Source organism: Emydura macquarii, unplaced genomic scaffold (genome assembly GCF_026122565.2).
Source record: "Emydura macquarii macquarii isolate MOO-44397 ecotype Brisbane River unplaced genomic scaffold, CSIRO-AGI_Emac_v2 contig_67, whole genome shotgun sequence".
NCBI classification, from domain to species: Eukaryota; Metazoa; Chordata; order Testudines; family Chelidae; genus Emydura; species Emydura macquarii.
Genome location: NW_027130204.1, coordinates 10,206,924 through 10,231,748, shown reverse-complemented (window position 1 = coordinate 10,231,748; position 24,825 = coordinate 10,206,924). Strand labels below are relative to the sequence as shown.

Below are 24,825 nucleotides of genomic sequence, written 5' to 3'. Positions count from 1 at the left end.
CTCATCACCAGATGAGGTGGGTAAAGGCAGTGAGCAACTCTTCCCCACCAGATGTTTATAGAGCTTACCAGGACTTGCTAAAAAGAGTAGTCACAGTCCTGGATATTCAAGTGGAGGAGATCTGTGAGAAATCCCATAAGCTGGTGGATATGTTTGCTTTCGGAGGACTCACCATGGTGGCTTTCTCCTGATCAGTGATGCTGTTGTGGAGCTGGTCAAGGCATTGTGCTATCTTCCCTCCTCCCATAGCGGAAAGGGTGGAGACCTTGTCCTTTCTAAGGGATTTGAACACCTATCCCCATATCCCACACCGGGCTTCTTAGGAGTTACTGCAACTGAGTAGTTTTGGTTGTCTTCAGAATTTGGCCACAAGTATGGAAAAGTGAAGTCCAAACAGAATATTTTGGAAAGTTCTGCGGCTGTGAAATGAGAGACTTTAAAGGCAATCGTTTTGCAACATTAACTGGAATGAGTGCTACCAGGTACTGTAAATGTATGAGATGTTAGGTTTGTGTATCAGTGAAACTATCTTTGGTGTTCTCTGAAATGTTCACTTACATTAGCTGATATGTTTGGGAATTACTGTACGTACCTACTGTGATCACCTACATTTCAAGGAAGTAAAGGATAATTTCTTGAAAAATAATTGACAACCAATAAAAGTGATGGGACAAAACTTATTTGTAATAGAGCAGCACCACATGATATTACATTCATGATGCAAAATCACACATTTTTGTCTCACAGTATGATCCTTTACATGAGTATTTCTTGAAAATAAACTATTTGATCAAATGGATATTAGTAGCAGCTAGTTGCATTTAGGCTGTGAGATATTGGATGTCCCTTTAAACATAGGATAAGTGGCCACCCTGTTACTCAAGATATATTTTTATATTCATGACAGCCATGAACGTGAATAAAAATAAAGGCTATTCAGAGTTAGTGCTGTTTATGCAATATAGTGCACCTTGTTCAGAGGAAACCATGTGGCTTACCAGTTAAGGAGCAGAATGATTGCTGAGTAAACCCTTCACACCTAATAGTTTCCTTACATTATCAATATTCATGAAATGCAATATATTATGCATTCAAATCAGTGCAAGTTGTGTGATTTAAATCCTGTATGCCTCATTGAAAATTCACTGCTATATGTTTGTGTATTTACTAGCTCCAATTATTCCCCAATTACTGAATCTTGTAGGCATTTTGAAATTGCAGTGTATGTCACTATTAATCTATGCCTTGTTTTTTTCTGAATTTTCAAAACATCTTGAAAATTAAGGTTTGGTTTGAAAGCTGTAATAAGGTTACATTTTTAAACAACATGCCAAAATGCATATAAAAACATAGATTAGATTTCAAGCTCATTAATCTTTCTCCTCCAGAGAGCTTCCTTTTCTAGCGTGTAATGCTGGTGCTATGTACAGTGTTTTGTTTATAATAGGATAAACATTTTCAGCCTGTGTCTTCATTGCTGAAATAACCCACCTCTTTCATATCAACTCTTACCTAGGAGCCGCACTGCAGACTCATTGATGTAGGTTTTTTCTGCATGGCAGCCAAGCCCAAGCTGTGATTTCATTGCATGATGCAACTTCATCTTTTTGGTTGTCTATGGGATTAATTATATTCTATTCTTGTACTGCCTGTGCATGTCAACATGCTTATCCTAATGGCCTATACACTGAATGCGGTCTAAGCATTAAGTGCATGAACCAGAATTAAAAACATGAAATTAGAAACTTTGAGTAAATATAAATTGTGGTAATCAGTATCTGGAGTTAAACTCTTTTGTAGAACTAAATTAGTAGCAATGTGTATCAGGTCTGTCAATTTAAAATGTCTGGCATAATACGGTAGCTAACCGAATGGATAAGCACCAACAGAGGGTTGGGGCAGCAGGAGAGAGTGAGAGAGAGCATACTACCTACTTGCTGCTATTATTATTATTATTTTATTATTAGATGAGGGTTGAGTGATGCTAAAAGCCTCCCATTGGTCACAAAGCCCCTTAGCAGTAGGTTATGGTGTAAATAGTTAGGTTTAAAATACTGGTTCTTATCAGATATAAACTTTTGGGAGGAAACTTAAAGTACTATATTCTGCTATATTTAACCTGCAGAATAACTTTAAATTAATTCAGTTAACAAACACCACCAAATATATTGATTGAGATTTGACATGAAGACTCAGTCTTATTCAAAACTCCTTTTGCAAACTAGTTGGAGCATCCAAAATGGCACTTCATTAATATATGTTCTCAGATGTGTTGGCAGAAACTTTTCATCTAATATGGCAAGAAATGTGTGATTCAGTACTAATTCCAAAGGTTGGGTCTTGCTGGAATAATGAAATATCACCACTGGGAAACTTACTACCAAATATATGCTATTTTCAGCTTCTTCTCTGAACTCTGTTTGGTAGTATTATTGACGAGCAGATGTAATTACGCGAATCTTGTGTCCACTATGTGTTCAAATGTTATGCACTATTTGTGTTCTTTTCAGGATTGATTAACTATTCTCTAGCAATCTATGATGCACGGGAGTCTATGCATTACACACACGTGTGCACACACACACACTTTGAATTAGTATTCATGTTAATGGCATTTTAAGCATGAAAATTATGTAGATAAATGGAACTGTAAGCATGACAAAATACATAAAACATTTGCTTTTTAAAGAAGCCAGTTAATACAGTCATATATATTCAGAATGGAACAGAAATGGCTTAAAGAACATCATTTTATAACAGCAGTATTGTGATGTCTTGCAGCCCTAAGGATTCCCTACTGTTTTTCTCCTTTATTTATTTTTTTGCATACTCAAGCTCTTATATAATACCAGTTACCCTTCTGCTGAAAAGAGACAGAGGATCTTGTCAGCACTGTTTCTGAACTGACCAGAAGTGTCTCTGTCGATTACATGAGGTGCTTCCTTCCAATGTGGAAGCGGTGTGACCGATGCTTAGAGAAGGGTTCTGTTTCTGTCTCTGCCACTGTGTGGTATTGAGCCAGGCACTTAACATTGCTATACATTAGTTTTAACATTGTTATACATCAGTTTTCCCCATCCGTTGGGATAAAAATACTTCCCTCCCTCAGCTGCATGTTATAAGGCTTAACAAATGTTTGTAAAGCATTGTGAAATATTGTCAGATAAGAAGAGCTGTAAAACTTCTATTCTATCAGTATAATTCCTAATGTTGCCTCCCAGCCTGGGTATGAAGCTGTTCTGCATCCTCCCAATTGTGCGAATGATGGAGCTCAAGTCTGCCACTTAGAGTCCTTTTGTGATAGTTGAAAAGTTGAAGCAGGTATATTAAGCTATATGCTTCTAAAATTACTTTTCTGTTGTATTTGTTTGCCATATTGTATTTTCAGGAGCTCATCGTATTCAATAGATATAGACATAAAAATATTGACTTCCCTTACGTTACCATTCATTACATTTAAACAAATAGGACAGTCCCTCCTGCATGGTAATTTTGACTTTTTTGTGAATGTTTGAGAGGATCTGCATTTAGTTATTATATCTTGCCATAATAGGTCAGTGCCACATACTAATAGGATGTAATCTGGTCCACCAGTTGGAGCAGCTCTGATGTTAGGATTTCCTGGAAGAAAGATTTACTAGTGTGCTGCAATATGCATAGGGAGAGAGGGTCACAGAAGATGACTACAGGGATTCAGTGGGGGCGGGGGTGCTGAAAGTGACAAAGACTTTAACGGGGCTCAAAGGGGGAGTCAGGAGAAATGGGAGTTAGTAAAGAGACAGTCACAGATTTTTATATGGGCTTGGAATAAATGTCATCTGGATTTCCTATCCCAGATTCAGTGTAGAAAGCTTATACTATGATGAGATGCCTAGGACATTACCAGAATGCCAGACAATGACCCTTGCTAGTAGGGAGGATGTTGTTGTATCGGGATAAATAATAAGGGAACTTATTTCTGCCCATATCAGTGAAGCAGAATGAGAATAAACCAGCATGGTTTCCCTGGAGCAATATACAAAAACACTTGGTAATAGCTAAGGCTTGTAGTAGCTGAATCACACAGACTGTGGTCCCGAAAAGTTCCAGGGAGAGCTAGGACGCTATTTAGAGTCAGAGTTTAAAGAAGGGGCCACCAGATCATCGAGTTGGACCTCCAGCATAGCACAGGCCACCAACACTACCCAGCTCCTACATTCTAAGCCCAACAACCAAAATTAGACCAAAGTATTACAGCCCATGGGAGATGAAACAATTATGTGCCACAGGAAAAAAAATCACAGGGACTGAGCTGCATCAACACCCAAAGCTGCTCCAATGGCAGGGAATTGATTAAGTGGGATATACCCAGATGATAACGGCAAGTGACCCACATCCACAAACTGCAGAGGAAGATGAAAACCCCTAAGGTCATTGCCAATCTTAGCTGCAGGAAAATTCCTTCCTAACCCCACATATGCTGATCAGTTAGACACTGAGCATGCTGGACAAGAATCAGCAAGCCAAGACCCTGAAAGAGAAAATGCTCTGTGTCACCTGAGAGCACTGGCCTAGCTTGTCCAGTGTCCCGTCTTCAGTAGTTCAATGTCCCATCTCTGATGCTTTAGAGGAAGGAAATAAAAAACATCCCAGAGTACACTGGGGGAAAATCCCTTCCTTATCCCTGCAGGTGACCAACTGAAGCCCGGAAGTATGAGCTTTAGAAACGTAAGATTGGTAGGGACCCCTAGGACTGCTGAGCCCTGCCCCACACCATGGCTAGCACCCATGTCATACAATCTCACTCCTAAATTTGTCCAGCTCTCTCATAAAAAGAATTAGTTTGTCGCCACAACTACTATTGGGAGACTGTTCCAGAGCCTCACTCCTCAGATAGTTAAGAATTAAACTGCACTGGGTGCTGGAAGAAACTTGACATTGGTGATGGACACAGAGCAACAAAGTCTCCTGCCAGGAATGAAAGCCATAGGACCAGGATTGTTACAGATTGTTTGTGTCTAGTGTGCTTTGTCGTTTCATACAGAGTCATTTCCTAGTTTAAAATATGAGACTGCATCATCTCAGGAGTGGCTACCTATTTCCTATAGGAATAGCTTTCAGAAGGTATAATTATTGCAATATAAATACATAGTTGGGGTTTCTGTAGATAGTAAAAAGAGTTGGGCTAAGCTGTAGAGTTTAGAGACCCAGGAAACCATGATTGGGATAAATGCTTTATTTTCTGCTTACACAGACTCTTACCACCTTACAGTATTTCCCCGATTGACACCCGGAGTAGTGGCTCTAAATGGTCACCCCAGAGCATAACAGAATGGCAGAATATCTAATCTGGCAGTGTAACAACTTAATTCTACCACCCAGGTAGTGCATTTAGCTTTAATAACTCAGTTGCATTTTCTTCTGCACTAGACACAAATACTTTACTTTAGGCTCTGATTTATTACTTCTTTGTACAAACCAGTTGCAGATGTCTCCCTTAACCTGTGACACAATATTTACCAATTATTTACCTAATATTTCAGAAAAGACGTGCAACAGAGTGAGCTGGAAACCTTTAACTTTCCCACTCTGTCATTTTTATGTGTGATAGATGCAATTTAGATTATGAGCTCCTTAGGGTGGAAAACTGGATTTTTTATTTGCTCTCTAAGTAATTACATGTTGATGAGGAACAATTTGATCATTGGCAAACTTCTTTCAAAGAAAACCATATGGTAAGAGACACCAAGATGAAAGGTTTGTAGATGTTCTGGAAGTGTTCCTACTCCAGAAGTGGAAGGCATTCTGAGGCAAATTGACTGTACAGTGGATTGTCTACTTACTCATGAGGCAGGGCAGGTCCTTATACCCCTATGTCAACAGGCAAGGCAATGAAGGGAAGAGGTCTTGTAGCAGCTCAGGGAAATGGAAACAGAATCCATGATGGAGAATCCTCAGGGAGGGAGGGAGGAGTAGATGACCAAAAGAAAAGGCAATGAGGCCATCTTTAGTAATTAGGGTCTGAAATGGAATATTCTTTTGCTAAATCTATGAATAGCTGTCAGTTCATTAGATGGTACATGAACATACACCACCGGCCTGTTAACTATGGCTTGTTTTTACATGTGCATATTAATGATTCTCACAATAAAAAGTTAAAGTTAGATTACTTCAGAGCCGCTAAAATTTCCACGGTTTGGATGTTCTGCCTTTTCTAAACAGGTGTGGTAAAAAAGTCCAGTGCCAATCTTGATAACATTTCTAGGATAAAAGACAAATCATTGTAAGACAGAGAGAGAATGTATTTATCCCCACAATGCAAGACATTGAGATCTATATCCTTTCTAAGGTAATTCTATTTGAAGAGCTCTGTTGACAATCTGATTGCCTCATTTCTGACTATGGGGAATATATTGTTTTACCTTGCCATGGACTTGCTGCTTGCTGTCATAATGCAGTTTCATGCTATTTCTTAGTGACCTGGAGGCTGGGGACAAAAGCAATCACAAGTAGTATTAAATTATTTTTTAAATGATCTGAGTGATGGCAATACAATTTTAGAGGAATGGAGCTACGATAATGTTATTTTATATAATTTTTTCCTGGAAAATCATTGCCATGTGAAATTGTTCTTTAACATCATATTACTGCAATTAGCGCCATGTAGTCTCTTTCTATGTGACAGACACTGAGTATTAATCCACATTAGTTATAATCATTTTGGCACCTTAGATTAAATTTGCTATTCTCCAAAGTGAAATCCCTATCTATTAATGTAAGCAATTGTTAATTCGCATATTTTTTGAGTTGGCAGGTATTTGCAAATACAGTACTGAGTCCAGAAGAGAGGTTGCGTGTTGCATCAGAATGGTATACACTCAAATAATTGTGTGTGCTGAAAGGGAGATATATAATTTGGTGTTTTGGGATTTTGTTTTGCAACAGCATTGTAGCTTTTGTTTGGGATTTCAGAAGGATGGTGTTGTGGGAAGGTTATCCAGTCCTAAGAATATTTACAACTCAAGGAAAACTTGTATTAGGGAAGGACAAGGACTGATTCCCTGATACTGGGGAAAAGTTTCCAATAAAGAAAGATTTGTCAAGTGGGGTCACCGAGTATCATGGACATATTAAGCCAAACGCATGCATGAGTTTACATTGGTGTAACTCAGCCGACTTCAGCTGTTGTGCCTAACTTACACTATTTTTAGTGACAGAACAATCAGGTTGTAGCTGTGTAACTTACACCATCACATCACTGCTCTGTTTAGCCAAATTGCATTGGTTTATCTAGGCGAAGTTGACAGCTAGCACCTGATAGTTCTGTTACTAATAATGGTGTAAACCAGATATAACTCAGTTGAAGTAATAGGAGTTACACCAATGAAAAACTCATGCATATGAGAGGAGAGTCAGGCACCTACTATAAAATGGTTAGAAAATAGGTGTAAGTGACTATGTACTGTAGTGTATGTTACACTGAAATCACACTAGCTTAATTTGGCTCTGTGGATTTTGGTGCAACATAAAGTTTGGGAGCCTGTTTTTCCTAATGGAGCCCTTTCACCCCCTTTGATGTGCAATTTGCATTAATGTCACACTCTTCCAGAATGATAAATCAGTCTGAGTTACACCACTTTGCCACTTACATCTGTTTTCTGACACCCAACACACAGCTTGCATGATTTTGTCACCACTGAATTTGGCCAAGAGAATCTCATGACTTGCATCCACTGGAGTGCAGTGGGGTTCTTCCTGTATTACATGTTGGAGAGAGCTACAGTAATAGGAATAACCTTTCAGGGAGCGTGAGGACAGGAGTCACTTATTATTGTACTTACCATGCAGGATAAGAGGAACTCTTATCAAAATACTAACCAGGATGATATGCATGCAGGTAGAGGACCTGAGTAATGCCCCCATGCTTACAAGCCCTGTAACTGACCTGCATGTTTGGGGGAGAGAGAGAACTGTGGAAAGAGCAACTGGAGTCTCTACACCTCTTGCCCACCATGCCCTCTGCCAGCCTCCTAAAGGTGAGGTTTGGTTTGGGTGGGGAGTGCTTCTGGATCCATGCTTGTGCAGATTAAATAACGCAAAACAGGATGTGAAGCACAGCTGTTGTTGGAATAGGTCCCCAGTTTCCATCCTCTTTGGTACAACTGTATTCTCTACACAGTTGCCCCAGCTATGCGAATTTCACCCTAGTGTGAACACTTGGGAATCTTTCATCTAAAGTTTCATCATCATTAATGTATTGGGAGATTGTTGTAGGATATTATTCACAGGATGCTGCTAGTATGCATTCATTTGGATTTGTCCATAGTATTATCTGAAGGGTCCCATCATTATTTCTTTACAGCATTTGATGTTCATTAATCTATCAGGGTCACATTGCACGGATACAGAACAAGATGCCTCAGCAAGATGACAGTTGAAGAGAGAGTGGCCCCTGATATGGAATGCTGGCTGCTGGATTATATCTCCCCTCTCCATAGAAGGGAAAGAGGAGAAGGGTCTGTCTGCAGCCTCTTCTCCCCTACTGTACCTGCATTGGAGTCATCATTTGCCCATTCATATTTTGGTTTGTTTTCAAAGTGCCCAATTCAACTCTCATTTACTCAACTCAGCTGAAGTAAATGTATAATGGGCAGAATTTAACCACTGAAGCCTGATCACTGATGGTTTTGTTAGCCTGTTTACTGATAAAACGCTGCTTTGTTTTCGCAACTCAAGTCCACCAGATAAATGAATTTTATACATATTAGTTCAGCATTAGAGTGGCCTCTTTGAGTGATATGGGTGAAAGAACATGAAGCAAAGATGCATGGTCCTGGCCCTGATTTCATGAAGACTAACTTATTTATTCCATAGGAGATACACTGAGTAGTATGGATTAATTTATTAGCAATAATATTTTTATTTAGTTTTGTTTTTTCCTGGTAAAGTTATTGTTTTCTATAGTAATATTTGTTGTATTAAGGTGAAAACACCCTGTGTGTTTCACTTAGAAGAAATTGCCACAGGTCAATCAAGGTTTCCCAGTGCCCTGAGAACTTGGTAACATATTGTAATAGTTCTTAATGGGGACTAACATCTACAAAGGAGATGAGTCGAGATGAGTTTTTTAATTAGATCAGAACTAAACGGATAATTTTCTAGTACCAGCTTGTACTGTGCCAGACCATAAAGAGTAGGAGGGGAGGTTGTGTTAAGAGAGGAAAATAACCATTCAAGATCCTGTCTTTATCTTAGGCAGGGGGAGACAGCAGCTGCCTGTCAATTTACATGAAGTCAGTTGTAGATGTAGTCAAAACACACTGAGAGACCCAGAAGATGTTTGTTCATTTGTTTTTTAAATTGGGTGAGTAAAGGCATCACATGAGGTGTGGATTAGTGTTTGAGCCTCTTTGCATTAGTGGGTTTTCAAGAGGAATTTGAATGATGAGAGGGAGGAATGAGACAGGGTAGGCTATTCCAGGGGCTGGGAAGCAGGCAGGCGAAGATAAAAGCAGAAACTGGTATGGGGCAGAGCTGTGTAGACTTTAAGGTGGGGAGGAGAAACTTAAACTTTGTTTGTTAGGCAATGAGGAGCCAGTGAGAGATTCAAAGAGGAGAGTGAGAAGGTCCAAGTGGTAGACAAGAAATATGATTTCAGCTGAAACACTCAGAAAGAACTGGAGTGGAGAGAGAGAGGAAATAGGAAGCCCAGAGAGGAGGAAGCTGCATAACCAAAGTGGGAGAGAAACAATAAGGACATGGCGAGGGTCTTAGCTCTGAGGACAAAAATATGTCAGGTAAAAAAGAAACAGCAAGATTTGGCAAAAAGCAAGAAACAAAAGGGGGATGATTAAAAAATGTAACCTAGGGATTCGAGCCTGGGGGCAGTGAGAATGTCAGCGTCTCAACTTCAGTGGCGAAGGATGAAGGAAAAATAAGAAGCTTGTCTGTCAAAACACCCATAGAATTCAGTGGGAGCATAATTGGGTCCTCTTTTACTAACGGGGTTAAATTTTAGCTCCCCACATTGAATCATATTTTAGAAAATATTGTAACTATATAAATATACACATCCCTTTACTACAGTCCTAAATGTGCTTCTGTTGAACCCGTGGTCATATACTGCTTTCTGTTAGGAGAGAATGGAGAATCGAGTTTTCCCATTATCTTCAGTGGATTTACTCCAGATTTGCAGTGGAGTGAATGACATCAGAATCTGGCTGTGAGTCTGTAAATTAAAAACAACAATAACTGGTTCTTAGTAGGGTAAAAGGGTATGTGGCAGCAAGAGTACGTGTCGTTTATGATTAGTCTCAAAGAGAATGAACAAGAGCAAGATGACACTTCTACATGAGCTTTTTATTGTGTGAACATTATGTTCAATGGATTCTAATTCTAGGGGCTGCTATAATGCTCTTAGATACCAATACATATCTGTTAGTAGTATTGTAGGGCCTCTCTTTACTCTGTTTAAAATGTTGTTCTGATCCAACTGGCATGTGTTCTCTTGGGAGAAAACAAGCACTTCCTACATATCCTTTGTAATGCTACCTAAAACCACCATCAGTAAAGAGACATTCCTGGTTATTTGGCCATATCCTGTTGCTCCATCAGAGAAATAATTAAAAGCCTTGGGGCATTTGAGAAATTATCGATATCATGCTTTAAAAAGTGATGCCTTCCAAACTTAGCCACTTAACTGGCTTGCTTTTAGAACAGATCAATATATGTGTTGCAGAAAAGCACTGTTTCCTTTTCAATTAAAGAACTTGGCTTGGTCCAGAAAACATGGTTAATAAATGAGTGGAACTTGAATTTAAAAAAAGAAAACTTGTCATGTCCCTTATTACTCTCCATGGCTGTCTGACACTTTGCATTCTGATTGAAAGTCTCACTCTGATTTGTTTTAATTATAGTATTTATTTCACCGGGATGTAAAATTAGCTTGCTAGGCATCCATGTTTATAATTACACAGTGGGTCCTTATGCCCATTTTAGTAATAAGTGAGAGAGATTTCAATATTTGCTTGTATTCACTGGGTGTTCATTGTCCAGGCTAAGTGAAGCTACCAGGGTCAGAGTAAGACATGACACTCTTCTTCAGATGAAATTCTGCTCTATAAATGATACTTCTTGTCTTTTGGCATAGTTTCATGTTACTATTATGTCACTGCAACACAGTAAAAACAAAACCAAAAATAAAAACCCCACCCAAATCTCAAAACAAATCACCTTAACCCTGTCTCCTCAAAAATGTATGAAAGGAGTTTAAGGGGAGATTGTTAGATCAGGCTTCCTCCAAATGTTCATGGGGTTAAAAGGCCTTGCAGAATCAGGCCTCTGTTTTTTTAATGGGAATTGGAGGAGTGCAGCACCTCTGAGAAATGTTCCCTATAGAACCAATATAATTTTAAAGAAATGTAAATTTCATAAGCAAATAAATACTTCTTGCAACCCAGACTTTGAAGCCCTGTGCTAGTGCATGTAACTCTGAAAGGGAAACTGGCAAGAAGAAGAGAGGTGAAACGAATGACTTCCAGTGAGATGATACCCGGATTCTTTTAATTCTTGAGTGCCTCCTCCCCTCAATTATGTATTGACTTGCTCCTGATAAGTTCTTTTTTTAGTGACTTCTTTTTACAAAATGTTTCAGTTTGTAAACAACCATCTTCTCATACCCTTGTGCCTCATTATACATTTAATTTTAAAATGACAATTTCCTTCCCTCCCCCCATTTCTTCTGATAGCAATTTGGAGTGCCATTGATTTTTGCTTATCATCATGCAGAAATAATCCTAATATGATATAACGTCTCCTGAACTTGTGAATGCTACCCAGGCACAGAGGGGCCCTTTGGTATGAGCTGACCAAATTGTTTTGCTTCTAAACAAAATGCAACAATAACCCTGGAGTTACATTTTCCGCTTAGTGTATAGGAAGATAAGCATAGCTCTGTTAATGGGAGTTTCAAGCCTGATACCCTGCATATTACACTGAAAATATACCCCTTAATGTTTTATTGGACTCCCATCTGTTAACCGCTGGAGAGGAACAGAAAGTGTGGTTATCTCTGGTTCCTTTAGGATCTCCATGCCTAGCTGTCAGACATGTTTTCCTAAGCTGACCCTTTGCATGATGTCATGGTGAATTCTTTTGTACATTTTTTTTCATGAAATATACACTATTTGTAGACTTGGGGGAGAAAAAAAGGAACCTGTGGTAATGTTGTATTTTCCACAGCATGGGGAAGGAAAATGGTTATGGTTAGGAGTGGTATCATTACCTCCACAGCGAAGTGTCATGGCCCAAATGTGAGGCACAAGAGATGACAAAGACCCAACCCTACATCATTCATTCAGGAAAGTCAAATTATTGTGGAATTCATTTTTTGGTGTAAATAGCTTTCCTTCCTTTCCATGATCCTATATTTCTGATCCAAATTATTTTCAACAATAAAAGTGAAAGGACCCCAAATTTGTGTGCAATGGAAGTAGTTTTGGGACTAAAAATGCGGGACTTGAAATAAGGGACACTTGAGAGGAATGAGTCATAGTAGCTGCATTTATATTTTGATAGCACCCAGAGTCCTGAATCTGGATCAGACTCTTGTTTTGCGAAGTGCCGTAGAAACGTGAGAAGCAGTGGTCAGCATCAGCTAACCTGTAAAAATCTTGTGGATTTCTGGAAAGGACAGTGGTACAGAGATGCAGGCATTAACTGCAACCCTGGCTGACTCCTTCCAACAGCATGCATGCGGAATGCCACATGGCAGTGGAAGGGAAGACAGTATGTCTGATGATTCTCTTCTGCTGTTAGACTTGTGTAATTCCATTGACTCCACTCAAGTTATTGCTGATTTTACAATGGTGTAATTGGGAGCTAGAGGTCTTCAGACCCTGTGTTAGTGCAGCATAATTTTTCCTGTTTCTATTGTATTTCCTTTGATTTTTGTTGCTATGGTACATAGTGACTCAAATGTGTAGCTTGCCTTGTTACAACAAGGTCCTTTGCACTCAAAAATACCCTCACAGATGGTTTACTTACTGGTTCTCCGCTTACATCCACCTATTCTTTTTGTAGCTAAATCTGTATGAGTACAGTGTGAGATGCAAATTTCAATACCATGCGTTAATCTCTGGCCTTTTTTTTCTCTTCTGCCTGCTTGAGTAAATCAGTTTTTCAGCTACAATACATGTTTCAGAATGTTCACAACTTAGCAAAACAGTATTTCTTTATAAACATTTTGGATAGTTTCCTATAGCACTGAGGTTTCTTAATACATTAGGCTACTGTATGTCAGGGAGACTTTTGCCATATTTTATGCATCTAATGTCAAGAGAGGGCATGCTGTACTTAATTTTTTGTGTTTGACCTGTAATGTATACAAGAAATGGAGAGAACTTGACTGCATGTGTAAAATGACCTGATAGCCCAGCTAATTTCTTTTATGCCTTAAATTAGGTTATTAAATTAGGTTCATAATGCATAGAATCTTGCTTTTTGAGCAATTTAGTATCATGTTTCCAGAGGTACAACTATACTAACTGGTATTGCATTCCATGATTTATTTGCACAGGGGAAGCCAAGGAAATTCCGCATCTCTATCCTAAAGTGTATTATCCATGACTCTAAAAGAACTGTCCAGTTAGAGAGAATATTTTTTCTTTTCTCTTTATATAACTGTAATGCTCCTGCCAATTGGAGTTGGCAGCAACAAGAGCCTGGTTCAATATAGGGGTCCCTTTCAACAATACCACACAAAACCAGCTGGAGCCCCCACCTAGTAACCTGGGGTAATTACACACCACCCCTTGGGCACCTCTAAAGGCAACACTTCCCCTCTCGCAAGCACAGAGACTGGGTGTAGAAAAGAAATTTTTAATAAAAGGAGGAAAGTGACCTGGCATTAACTTGGGAAAATGCCGCAAGCAGGATTCATAAGCATAAAACCATGAGCAAAACACCTACCCCAAAGTACGTTGGGCAGTTTCTTTTTGCCTCAGATTCTTAAGTCCAGCAACCAGAAGTTAATTTAATGTGCCCCTCCCATCACAGCACCCAACTAACCATTTTTGTCCTTGATCAGTGCAGACCCAGAGTTCAGAGGTGCAGCTGCAGAGTTCATCTCCCACCCTGGCTATGGGAGGAGGGAAGAAAGCACATTGCTGGCTCTGTTCTGCCAGCCTCTCCATTCTGTCAGCCACCCTGCTGGCTGCTCTAGGATGCCTTGAGGTCCCACCACTTAACACAGCCCCCAGTGATTTCAGCTCCCAGTGATTTCAGCTATTAGAATCATAGAATATTAGAGTTGGAAGGGACCTCAGGAGGCCATCTAGTCCAACCCCCTGCTCAAAGCAGGACTAACGTCAGCTATATCATCCCAGCGAGGGTTTTGTCAAGCCTCAGCTTAAAAACCTCTAAGGATGGAGATTCCACCACCTCCCTAGATAACCCATTCCAGTGCTTCACCACCCTCCTAGTGAAAAACTTTTTCCGAATGTCCAACCTAGACCTCCCGCCCTGCGACTTGAGACTGTTGCTCCTTGTTCTGTCATCTGCCACCACCGAGAACAGCCTAGCCCCATCCTCCCTGGAACCCCCTTTCAGGTAGTTAAAGGCCGCTATCAAATCCCCCCTCACTCTTCTCTTTTGCAGACTAAACAAGCCCAGTTCCCTCAGCCTCTCCTCATAAGTCCTGTGCTCCAGCCCCCTAATCATTTTGGTTGCCTTCCGCTGCACTCTCTGTAACTTGTCCACATCCTTTTTGTAGTGGGGAGCCCAAAACTGGACACAATATTCTAAATGCGGCCTCACCAATGCCGAATAGAGGGGAATAATCACTTCCCGTGACCTGCTGGCAATGCCCCTCCTAATGCAGCCCAATATGCCATTAGCCTTCTTGACAACCAGGGCACACTGCTGACTCATATCCAGCTTTTTATCCACTGTTACCCCCAGGTCCTTTTCTGCAGAGCTGCTGCCCAGCTCGTCGGTCCCCAGTCTATAGCTGTGCATGGGATTCTTCCTTCCTAAGTGGAGGACTCTGCACTTGTCCTTGTTGAACCTCATTAGATTTCTTTTGGCCCAATCCTCCAGTTTGTTTAGGTCACTCTGTATCCTATCCCTACCCTCCAGGGTATCTACCACTCCCCCCAGCTTAGTGTCGTCCGCAAACTTGCTGAGGGTGCAATCTACCCCATCCTCCAGATCATTAATAAAGATGTTGAACAAAACCGACCCCTGGGGAACTCCGCTTGTGACCGGTTGCCAGCTAGACATGGAGCCATTGATCACTACTCGTTGAGCCCTATGCTCTAGCCAGTTCTCTATCCATTTTACAGTCCATTCATCCAACCCATACTTCTCCAACTTGCTGATAAGAATACTGTGTGAGACAGTATCAAAAGCTTTGCTAAAGTCAAGGTATATCACATCCACTGCCTTCCCTACATCCACAGAGCCAGTCACCTCATCATAGAAAGCAATCAGGTTGGTCAGGCATGACTTTCCCTTAGTGAATCCGTGTTAGTGGGGGAGCCTCACTGCTAATGCATACTGGGCAGTCTCTTGCATCAGAAACCCTGTTCCAAGCAGGTCTAATGCTTAGACCTGGTTATCAGTGATTTCAGCTCTTTGTTGTATAACAAGACTCTCAATTGAGTCTTAATCAGCTCTGTTATTACACTGTGGATAGAGGAAGGGTCAAATACTGTTTAGGATCCTTAGGCAAAGCCCACACCACCAGCAGTCCCCACCCTCTCGCAAATCCACTGGGCTTTGGCACTCATGTCCCCTGCCTAGTGAATGCAGGTAAGTTGAGGGTAAGTCTCTCAATCAGGATATGCTAAGCACAGTTCAGCTGCCCTTGATTCACATAACAAGTTTAACAACCCTTTAGTATCTCTGCCCCAATTAGAAAGTGACTTGTGATCCAACACCAGCCAAAAGTGATCATTTGGGCAAAGCAGTCCCATCATGCTGAGCACCTAGGTAGGGTGGGTGTGCTCATGTAAACAAGGTTGGCTTGTGAAGTTCTCTTTCCCAGCTCATCACTAAATGTCAGGGGAGAGCTCATTCAGACCCTGCTTACATAACTATAGTGATTAAATGATCATTTGCTATATATATTGGGACATGCTCTGCTCTTTACCTTGGTCTGCAACCTGAAGACTTTTCTGTGGCTTCCCTAAACTGGTCTAGGAATTTCAAAAATAAATCACTAATTATTCATAGAAAAGGTCTTCTTCCTTAGCTCTATGAGCTAAGTATACCATAAAGTACCAGTTTGTATAGAGTATGCTTTGGAGTTGGACCTACCTTACTTTTAATATAATATGCTAGAATGTGCAATGTCTGCTTGCACACACAAAGGTAATTAATTAACCTGCATGCAAAAATTAACCCTTAGAGTACTGCTTCAAATCCCACAATTTGTTGTTTCATTTTACTAGTGGGCTATACAGCCTTCCTACTCAGCTCATAGTACTGTACATAAAGTATGTAACTAGACGGGTAAAAAAATCTCTTTATTAAAAACAGATAAGGAATCCTATCAAGACAAAGCCCCCCAGGTTGCTAATGGGTGATGTATTCATAAGCAACTGCAGTTTTTAAGGTTTTACATTATGACATTAATTTGAAATGTTTAATGTTTCAGTGTAATTGTGTGCCTGTTAGATTTAGTTCCTAAACGATTATAGATGTGTATCTAATAAAAAGAAGTCAGTTCTTTAAGGGTTAATGCGGAGTTAGGGGGATGCCAAGGTATTCTCCTGCTTGTCTTTCCTTAAAGGTGTCTGCATGTTTTTTTCAGGTGGTTACCTGAACATGTGAGCATTAGGAATGAATGATTGACTAACTGAATGCATTAAATGTTCCTTTTGGAAATGCCTGCTTGTACTTTTCAGGGGGATGGGAAAACAAAATGGTAGTTCCTCAATTCAGGCCTTTATCAAATTAATGTGGGGAAAAAAAGAAAAGAAAAAGTTTATTTTGACTCTTTACACACACACTGATACCACCAGTTCACTTTGATTTCTTTTTCTTTCAAATAGTCCAATAGAATCCTGCCAGAATTTCTACAAAGATTTCACATTACAGATAGACATGGCTTTCAACGTATTCTTCCTACTCTACTTCGGCTTGCGAGTAAGTACCTTGAATTATGTAGTGTTGGTCAGGGGAGGGAGTGCAATAATTGTACTAAGAGATCATTTGACAGCTGCCTAGCTCTTCGTTTGCAATTGATGAAATAAATTCAGGTGGTTTCTGGGACCTGTGAGTAAAGATTTTGGCTGAGAGATGAGTGCCTCTAAGTAACAGTGACGAGGGGACTGGATCACTAAAGGGATTAGTAATGGGCTAGGTTGTCAGTTCCAATCTATTATCATCTGATACTGTTCATTGGCCTATGTGGAATTTGGTCTCAGTCCAGTTCCCAGTGGACTGATGTCTACATCACAAAGACGGCCACGAGGACTGGCGTTAAACTACCATCCTTGTTGGCAATCTCAGGCTGAGTGGTTGAACTACCCTTATGCTCTTAGATGTGTTTTCTCCAATTCAGGGTTGAGGCTGGGTTGGTGAGATAGCATGGGGAACTTCACTGCTGCATCCTGTGTTGCATTTACAGTCTGCAAAGCTCTCAAACTTGCACCTGTCTGCAGCGCTAAGTTCTTAGAGAAAATTTTATTTTGAAAATGTATCATTGGTAGCTCCTGCCTACTTTCTGAAAACCGGGTCTCTCTAATGTGAATCAGGTTGGGCATCCAATAATCAAGGTACCTAAAATCATTGCTCAATTTTTTTAAAAAGGACCAATTGTATCCATAATGCATGCTGGTTTTTGCTAAATTCAGAGGTGGGGCTATGCTTTGGAAATTAACATTGCTTGTTGCTAGCTGGGACAGCAGGAGCAGTGCAAGTTTTCAAGGACCATATGGCCACTAATGCTGATGGGAGAACCTCAGAATGAATGTCTGCAAAATTGGGCTGGAAATCTTTTAAATATACTTTCTGATGAGCTTTCCTCTATATCCTGTTTTGGGTTCATACAGTGTTTTCAGTGGTATTTTGGCACTTCTGCATTTGTTTCTTCTCAGCACCTAGAAGTGGAGTAGTGTTTAAAAGTAAAAAGTTTACCAACATTTTAGGAACCAGTGAAAAGTTTGGTTTGTGATTTGGACAAAAGGTCTGGGTTGGGGTGGTTGTTTTATCTGATCAGTTTGAGCCGGGCTAGATACAGTGGCTAGCCCTTTGATAAATAGATGAGATTATTTCAGTATTAGCAGTAGTACCAATGCTTCCCATATTCTGTATCACAAATACATAGTAGAATATATGCCAAATACTAAGCTATATGATTATTTTAGGTTTTTAAAGGTGACCAGTATAATGTCAAGGTATACTTCTTGTCACAACAAATTTAATACATAGTACCTGTAAATTGCCAGGAACTACAAATTCAGAGGTATCCTAATGTCATCTTAGGTCTGTGACACATTTTGCAGGTACACACAGAGGGAATCAGAGTAATGTATGTATTGCCCAGGCTGATTTACACTGAGTATGGAATAAGTTATTACTCAATTTGACTCAATAGTGAATTTGCTAGTTATATAACAATTATTTCCAACTGAAGTTCTCTCAGTATAGTCTGATAGATTAAATTGCTTACCATCACCGTTTTCCATCTGTTCCTGCTGAAATAATGAAATGCAGCTCACAATCATATAAATATTGTTATATCTACAGCTCTAGAAGATATTTGTGTCCAAACACATGCATGAATCCTGTGTAAATTTTTAGTCATCTGGCATCCCAGTTTGCTGCAACTGAGAAAGACAAGCCCTCAAACTACTGATGAGGACAAAACACAAATTAAATGAATTACCAGATAGGCAATAAGGCATGATACAGCTATGGTTTTCAAGAGCTAATCATGGCTTTGGGAGGCAAAAATATTGCTAAGTACCTCCATGATGGCACACAAACTCTTGGAGGGTAATAAGGATTATCCCAGGAGTTTTTCCTGCTGCAGTTATGGAATTTGTTTGAGAGTTATTAATTATTTAAATGAAATACCTTCACCATATTTTTGCAGCATTTGTATTCAAAACCATTATAGTAAAACCAGGGATTTTTGCAGGCAGCAAACTGCATTTGAAAAAAGTTTAATTTATAGTTTGATTTGATTTCTGAAAGCAAGGGAATTCTGAGTTATGGAAGGCTGAAACTCTGACAAGAATCAGCTCTGTTTTGCCTAAATATATCTGTGTATATCTTTCTAAAATCTTGTGTCTGGATACCACTGTTACTCGGATGATATTGAGTGTTAGCCTAAACTCAGTATCTCCTTGTTATATTTTCATGCCAGAACTTTGATTTTTACTGAGTAATATAGAGTAATAAGATATCTGTTTTTAATGTAAGTTCCCTAATAGAGAAATATTTTTCATGTTGTTATAAACTTGGGGCCTTTTTTCTTTATAGATAGGATCTTAATTATATTGTGATCACGGAAGGCCCCTTTCTAATAATCTCTCTGGAGTTACAATGCAGCTGGTGTACAGCATGTATTACTTTTATGTAAAACAATGTTCTTAAATGGTCCTGGCAGCTATTAGTCTGGAGCTTAGGAAATAGTTATATGATAAGGCTATCAATGATGGCTGATGGACATTGCTTTTATCTGAAGTATTAAAGGTAGTACTGCTTTTGTATCTGATAGTCCAGGGTTCAAGCACTAGCTGGGGTAGATTCCCCCTGATTTCTCTAACTAAATGAAAGAATTTCTTTGATGTACGTTTGGGTTTGGTGTGTACCCTTAAACCAATTTTTGCCTGAGAATAGTTGCATAGTTCCTAAAGGGAACCCCAAAATTAAGAATAGGTCACATAGCCCATACGATCCTGTTGAGATCATAAAAATGCCAGAAAAAATTGGGCAGCCATGGGTGTGACTGCTGCCAAATACTCAGAATACTTGAATGGAGGTGCTGGTGGAAATTTGATTTATTTCTTCTCCTATGACTTTTTTTAAAAAAAGATTACCTGAAATAATCTTGCTAAATGCTGAAAGAATGTTTTGTTGGATCAGTCTTCTTATGACCAGTCCAATAACTCCCATGTATAAGTGTTCCTCATTTCTCTACTTGATATATGACCCTCCCATTGAATAATGTTGCCAGATAAATGCAAAATGTACACCACTTTCTCTAGATAAAACCACTGCTTAGTTGTGATTGATCTGAGGACACCAAATGTTGCTCCATTAACCCCTACAGTATAAGTGGAACTTAATCTTCAGAAAGGAGAATATTATTTAAAAAAAAAAAAAAAAAAAAAAGTACCAACATTCTTATAAATTGATTCTTTCCCCTTTTCTTTTTCTAGTTCATTGCGGCCAATGACAAGCTGTGGTTTTGGCTGGAAGTTAACTCGGTAGTAGATTTCTTCACAGTCCCTCCAGTGTTTGTGTCAGTGTATTTAAACAGAAGTTGGCTTGGTAAGTAAATTGCTTTTCCTTTTAATCGCTGATATCAAAACACACACACACCAGGCCCAGTTTGACAGAGCAGTTCTTCGTCCTGCACCCCACGTAAGTTGTGGAATGTAACCGATGTTGTCTTGGTGAGATGTCCATTTCAGCAGACAGGTGAGTTATATTGCATGGGACATTTACCAGGTCCATTTTGCTCTTGACACACAAGTGCAGTTCCCCTATGACATTTGTATGGCAGTGAACCCCAGCTTGAAAGGAGAAATGTCTGAGATATTAGGCTGCTTTATAAAAGGTAAGTTTGGTTTAATTGTCACCACCCACAACCTGGGCAGACAATCCAAAGCATTCACTGCCCTGAATCATTATGGACCTGTACAACAATGAAATCAAAAACAAGTTTGAAACTTGAACCAGTCTGGCCCAATTTCAAACTCACTTGAACAACCTGAAAGACTCCTATGTTATTGGGTTCACCTTTTGCTTAGGAAAGACTGTTGGGGGTTGAGAGTGTGGAGGAAATAATAATGTGATGCGTGAAAACAGATGGTGCAATATGAAGCTAGGCAGTCAGGGTTAAAAACAAATACAGAGAGAGAAGGGGGAAAAAAGTAGAGATGGAGAGAGAGAAATATTAATGGAAATCAAACATCCATGTGTGCCAGCCTAGCATTTGGAAGCACTTCTGTCCTTAATACAAAACACAGACTGCCCCTTTAGTTCAAATCCTGGAGTTCTTGTTCAGGCAAAGCTCCCATTGAAATTATTGCAATGATGTGTTATCAATACTTTTAACAAAGGATCTCAGAGACTCACAGACTCTAAGGTCAGAAGGGACCAATATGATCATCTAGTCTGACCTCCTGCACAATGCAGGCCACAAAACCTCACCAACCCACTCCTGTAACAAACCTCTAACCTATGACCGGGTTATTAAAGTCCTCAAATCATGGTTTAAAGACTTTTAAGGTACAGAGAATCCACCAACAAGTGAGCTGTGCCCCACGCTAGAGAAGGGCAAGAAAACCCCAGAGCCTTTGCCAATCTTCCCTGGGGGAAAATTCCTTCCCAACCCCAGATATGGTGATCAGTTAAACCCTGAGCATGTGGGCAAGACTCACCAGCCAGACACCCAAGAAAGAATTCTCTGTAGCAACTCAGAACCAACCCCATCTAACATCCTTTCACAGGCCATTGGCATATCTACCACCCATAGTCAAAGATCAGTCAATTGCCAAATTAGGCTGTCCCATCATACCATCCCCTCCATAAATTTATCAAGCTCAGTTTGAAGCAGGCAAGGTTTTTTGCCCCCACTGCTCCCTTTGGAAGGCTATTCCAGAACCTCAGTCCTCTGATGGTCGTAAACCTGCATCTAATATGAAGTCTAAACTTCCTGATGGCCAGCTTATATCCTTTAGTTCTTGTGTCCACATTGACGCTGAACTTAAATAACTTCTCTCTCTCCCTGGTATTTATCTCTCTGATGTATTTATAAGAGCAATCATATCTCCCCTCCATCTTCTTTTGGTTAGGCTAAACAAGCCAAGCTCTTTGAGTCTCCTCTTAAAAGGCAGGTTTTCCATTCCGCGGCTCATCCTAGTAGCCCTTCTCTGCACCTGTTCCAGTTTGAATTAATCTTTCTTAAAAATGAGGGACCAGAACTGAACACAGTATTCCAGATGAGATCTCACCAGTACCTTGCATAACGGTGCAATAACACCTCTCTATCTCTACTGGAAATACCTCATTTGACTCATCCAAGGACCGCATTAGCTTTTTTCACAGCCACATCACGTTGGCGGCTCATAGCCATCCTGTGATCAACCAATACACCCAGATCCTTCTCCTCCTCTGTCACTTCCAACTGCTTATTGCAGAAATTCTTGTTATTATGCATGACCTTGCACTTTCCACTATTAAATTTCATCCTATTTCTATTACTCCAGTTTACAAAGTCATCCAGTTTTTCCTGTATGATATCCCAATCCTTCTCTGTATTGGCAGTACCTCCCAACTTTGAGTCAAATGCAAACTTTATTAGCACATTCCTACTTTTTGTGCCATCTTTGTCTTCCCTCACTCCACTCTAGCTGGACTGAGTGGATATCTGGTACAGCTGAGGACCTTAGTTACTTAGTTAACCGATGAACTCAGTGACCCACCAGGGAATATCTATATTATTTAACAGCAAATCCAAGTATTACAAATGGAATGGCATTCTGCATTTTGTCACATGCTGAAGTTCATCCCAACAATCCAAACATGTTTTTCCACAGAGACATTTTCCATGGGCTGTAGGATTTTCATGTACAAGTTTGCAGGAATCGCTTACGTGTAGGAGGTATTCAGTAGGACAGATTAATGTGGTCTGATTCAATGTTAAGACTAATAATAATAACCTTTCCTATTGATTTCACTGCACTTCCATGTCATTCAGATGAAGTGAGTTGACTACGGTAAAGATACTGGAGGGAGCAGATGTGACTTCCTGTAAATTTATGATGCGATCTCCTCAGTAAATGGTTAAATGGGTTAGATATCTAAGCTTCTGTGAATGAGGCAAAGGGAAATAGACCGACAAGCAGTATAATCCAATTAAAACAACACAAAAAACTAAAGAAACAAAAGAAACCAAACCCCGCTTAATCCAGAATTAAACTCTGTCTCCAGAAAACTAAATGTTCATTGCAAGAACTGAAATATAGCCCTTATATCATGCTTTGCTACAGTCATCGGGATAAAAAAAAGGGACTCATATGATCTTAATACATTAGCTTATTGTTCAGTTACAGTGGGAAGCCAGTTAATTTTCTTTCCTTCCCTCTAGAGGTCTAGAAATGCCACATTAATGGGGAAGTAGCATCAATAAAGGCTTTCCTTTTAGTTTAAAAAATAAAAAAATCTCTGGAAAACATTTCTAAAACACTTTTACCAGAGATGTGGCATATATGGAAAATACTTGCTGGTAGGGGTAGTGCACCAAGGATTTATCAGCACTCATTTGGGATGAACTGCATGACTCATGCAAAGTCATTTGTGAGTACTGCTATCCCAAATGTCTATCACTATAACCTTTATCCACACCACATCATCATGGATTCCTTCTCACTCTCTTTATCTCTAATTCCTTTCCACCTTTCTTTCATGCTAGTATATTTTCATTTCATTTCCTAATTGTTATTTTTAAAGGAAATTTGGAGTGAGGTGAAACACAGAGAAGAAAAGAGGCTATCAGTTTGAACAGTTTATAGGTTGGATTTATTTCTTCAATCAGTGGAGTTATATCAGTTTTTACTAGGGGTTTCACTAAGGTCACAAATATCCCTATGTTTTCTTTAGGGAGGTTCACTTACTTCCAGTTTTCATCTTAGAAAACAGGGACTCACTTGACATTTCCTCAGTCCACAGTTGTTTTAGAAGCAGTCATGCCTGTGCTGGCACCTTCATGTGAACTAAGGTCATGCTTCATAAAATCTTCAGTGTTTCTAGCATAACATTACACAAGAAATTTGATGATGACGATAAAAGGGCAATTCTCTAGTCCAAGTATACACTTCTGTGGAGAGGAGAGTCTTCCTAAGGAAACAATGACGACAAAAAGCTTCTGGTTTAAAAAATCATTTTACAGATTATGTCAACCAAATGACTTCAGTGCATTGTAGTGAGTGCAGACTGTATTTCCAGTTCTAGTAAAGCTAGGTTATGAATGAAATTGTTCTGTGAAAACAGTGACATCAGTCAGAGATGTTTGATTCTGCTGTAATGATTTACTCTCATTTTGTAACAGACAGCAACTTTTGTCAACACAGCTAAATTTTCAATCCTGAAATCCCCATTGCTTTGGATGATCTTGCGATATGTTGAATTAACTAGCATTTAAAAAAATAAATGTCTTCCAGTAATATGTTCAGCAGTGGTTTACAAATATGCCACACTCTGGCTTTAACATTGGCTTTTTTCTCTGTGATACCAAACCCACGGTAAATGACTGAAATTGTCTTTCAATCATGCAACTATAGACATTAGGAAAAAAGGAAAGTATTGATTTTAATTGATGCTTTCTGTCAGAATTAGTTGCCTAGACAGGATAGTATGGATAGAGTTGGAGTAAGCAGATAAAATGGAATCTAGACTGTATCCTGCCACCATCTGTGGGAGCACCAGTGTCTGAAGAGCAGCCGCAGTGACACACCATTAGGACTGCTGTCATTTCAAATAAAGCCTAAGCAATTTTATTGCTTTGATTTCTTCTCTCGTATTAGAGTCATAGACGTTAGAGATGGGAAGACCCATTAAATCATCCACTCCCTCTGCTTCCCACTGTGGCAGTACTTTCTACAAAAT

The 24,825-nt window shown here is 39.6% G+C and overlaps 1 protein-coding gene across 2 annotated transcripts in view; it reads left to right on the top strand.

Annotated features, from left to right (window-relative positions):
- Positions 1-24,825, top strand: part of KCNMA1 (potassium calcium-activated channel subfamily M alpha 1) — a 708,266-nt gene that overhangs the window by 429,583 nt on the left and 253,858 nt on the right. For both annotated transcript variants that reach the window (XM_067539508.1, XM_067539518.1), the window contains exons 4-5: positions 17,034-17,127; positions 20,373-20,484. In XM_067539508.1, coding sequence (XP_067395609.1) covers positions 17,034-17,127; positions 20,373-20,484 — 206 coding nt within the window. The remainder of the gene's footprint in view (positions 1-17,033; positions 17,128-20,372; positions 20,485-24,825) is intronic.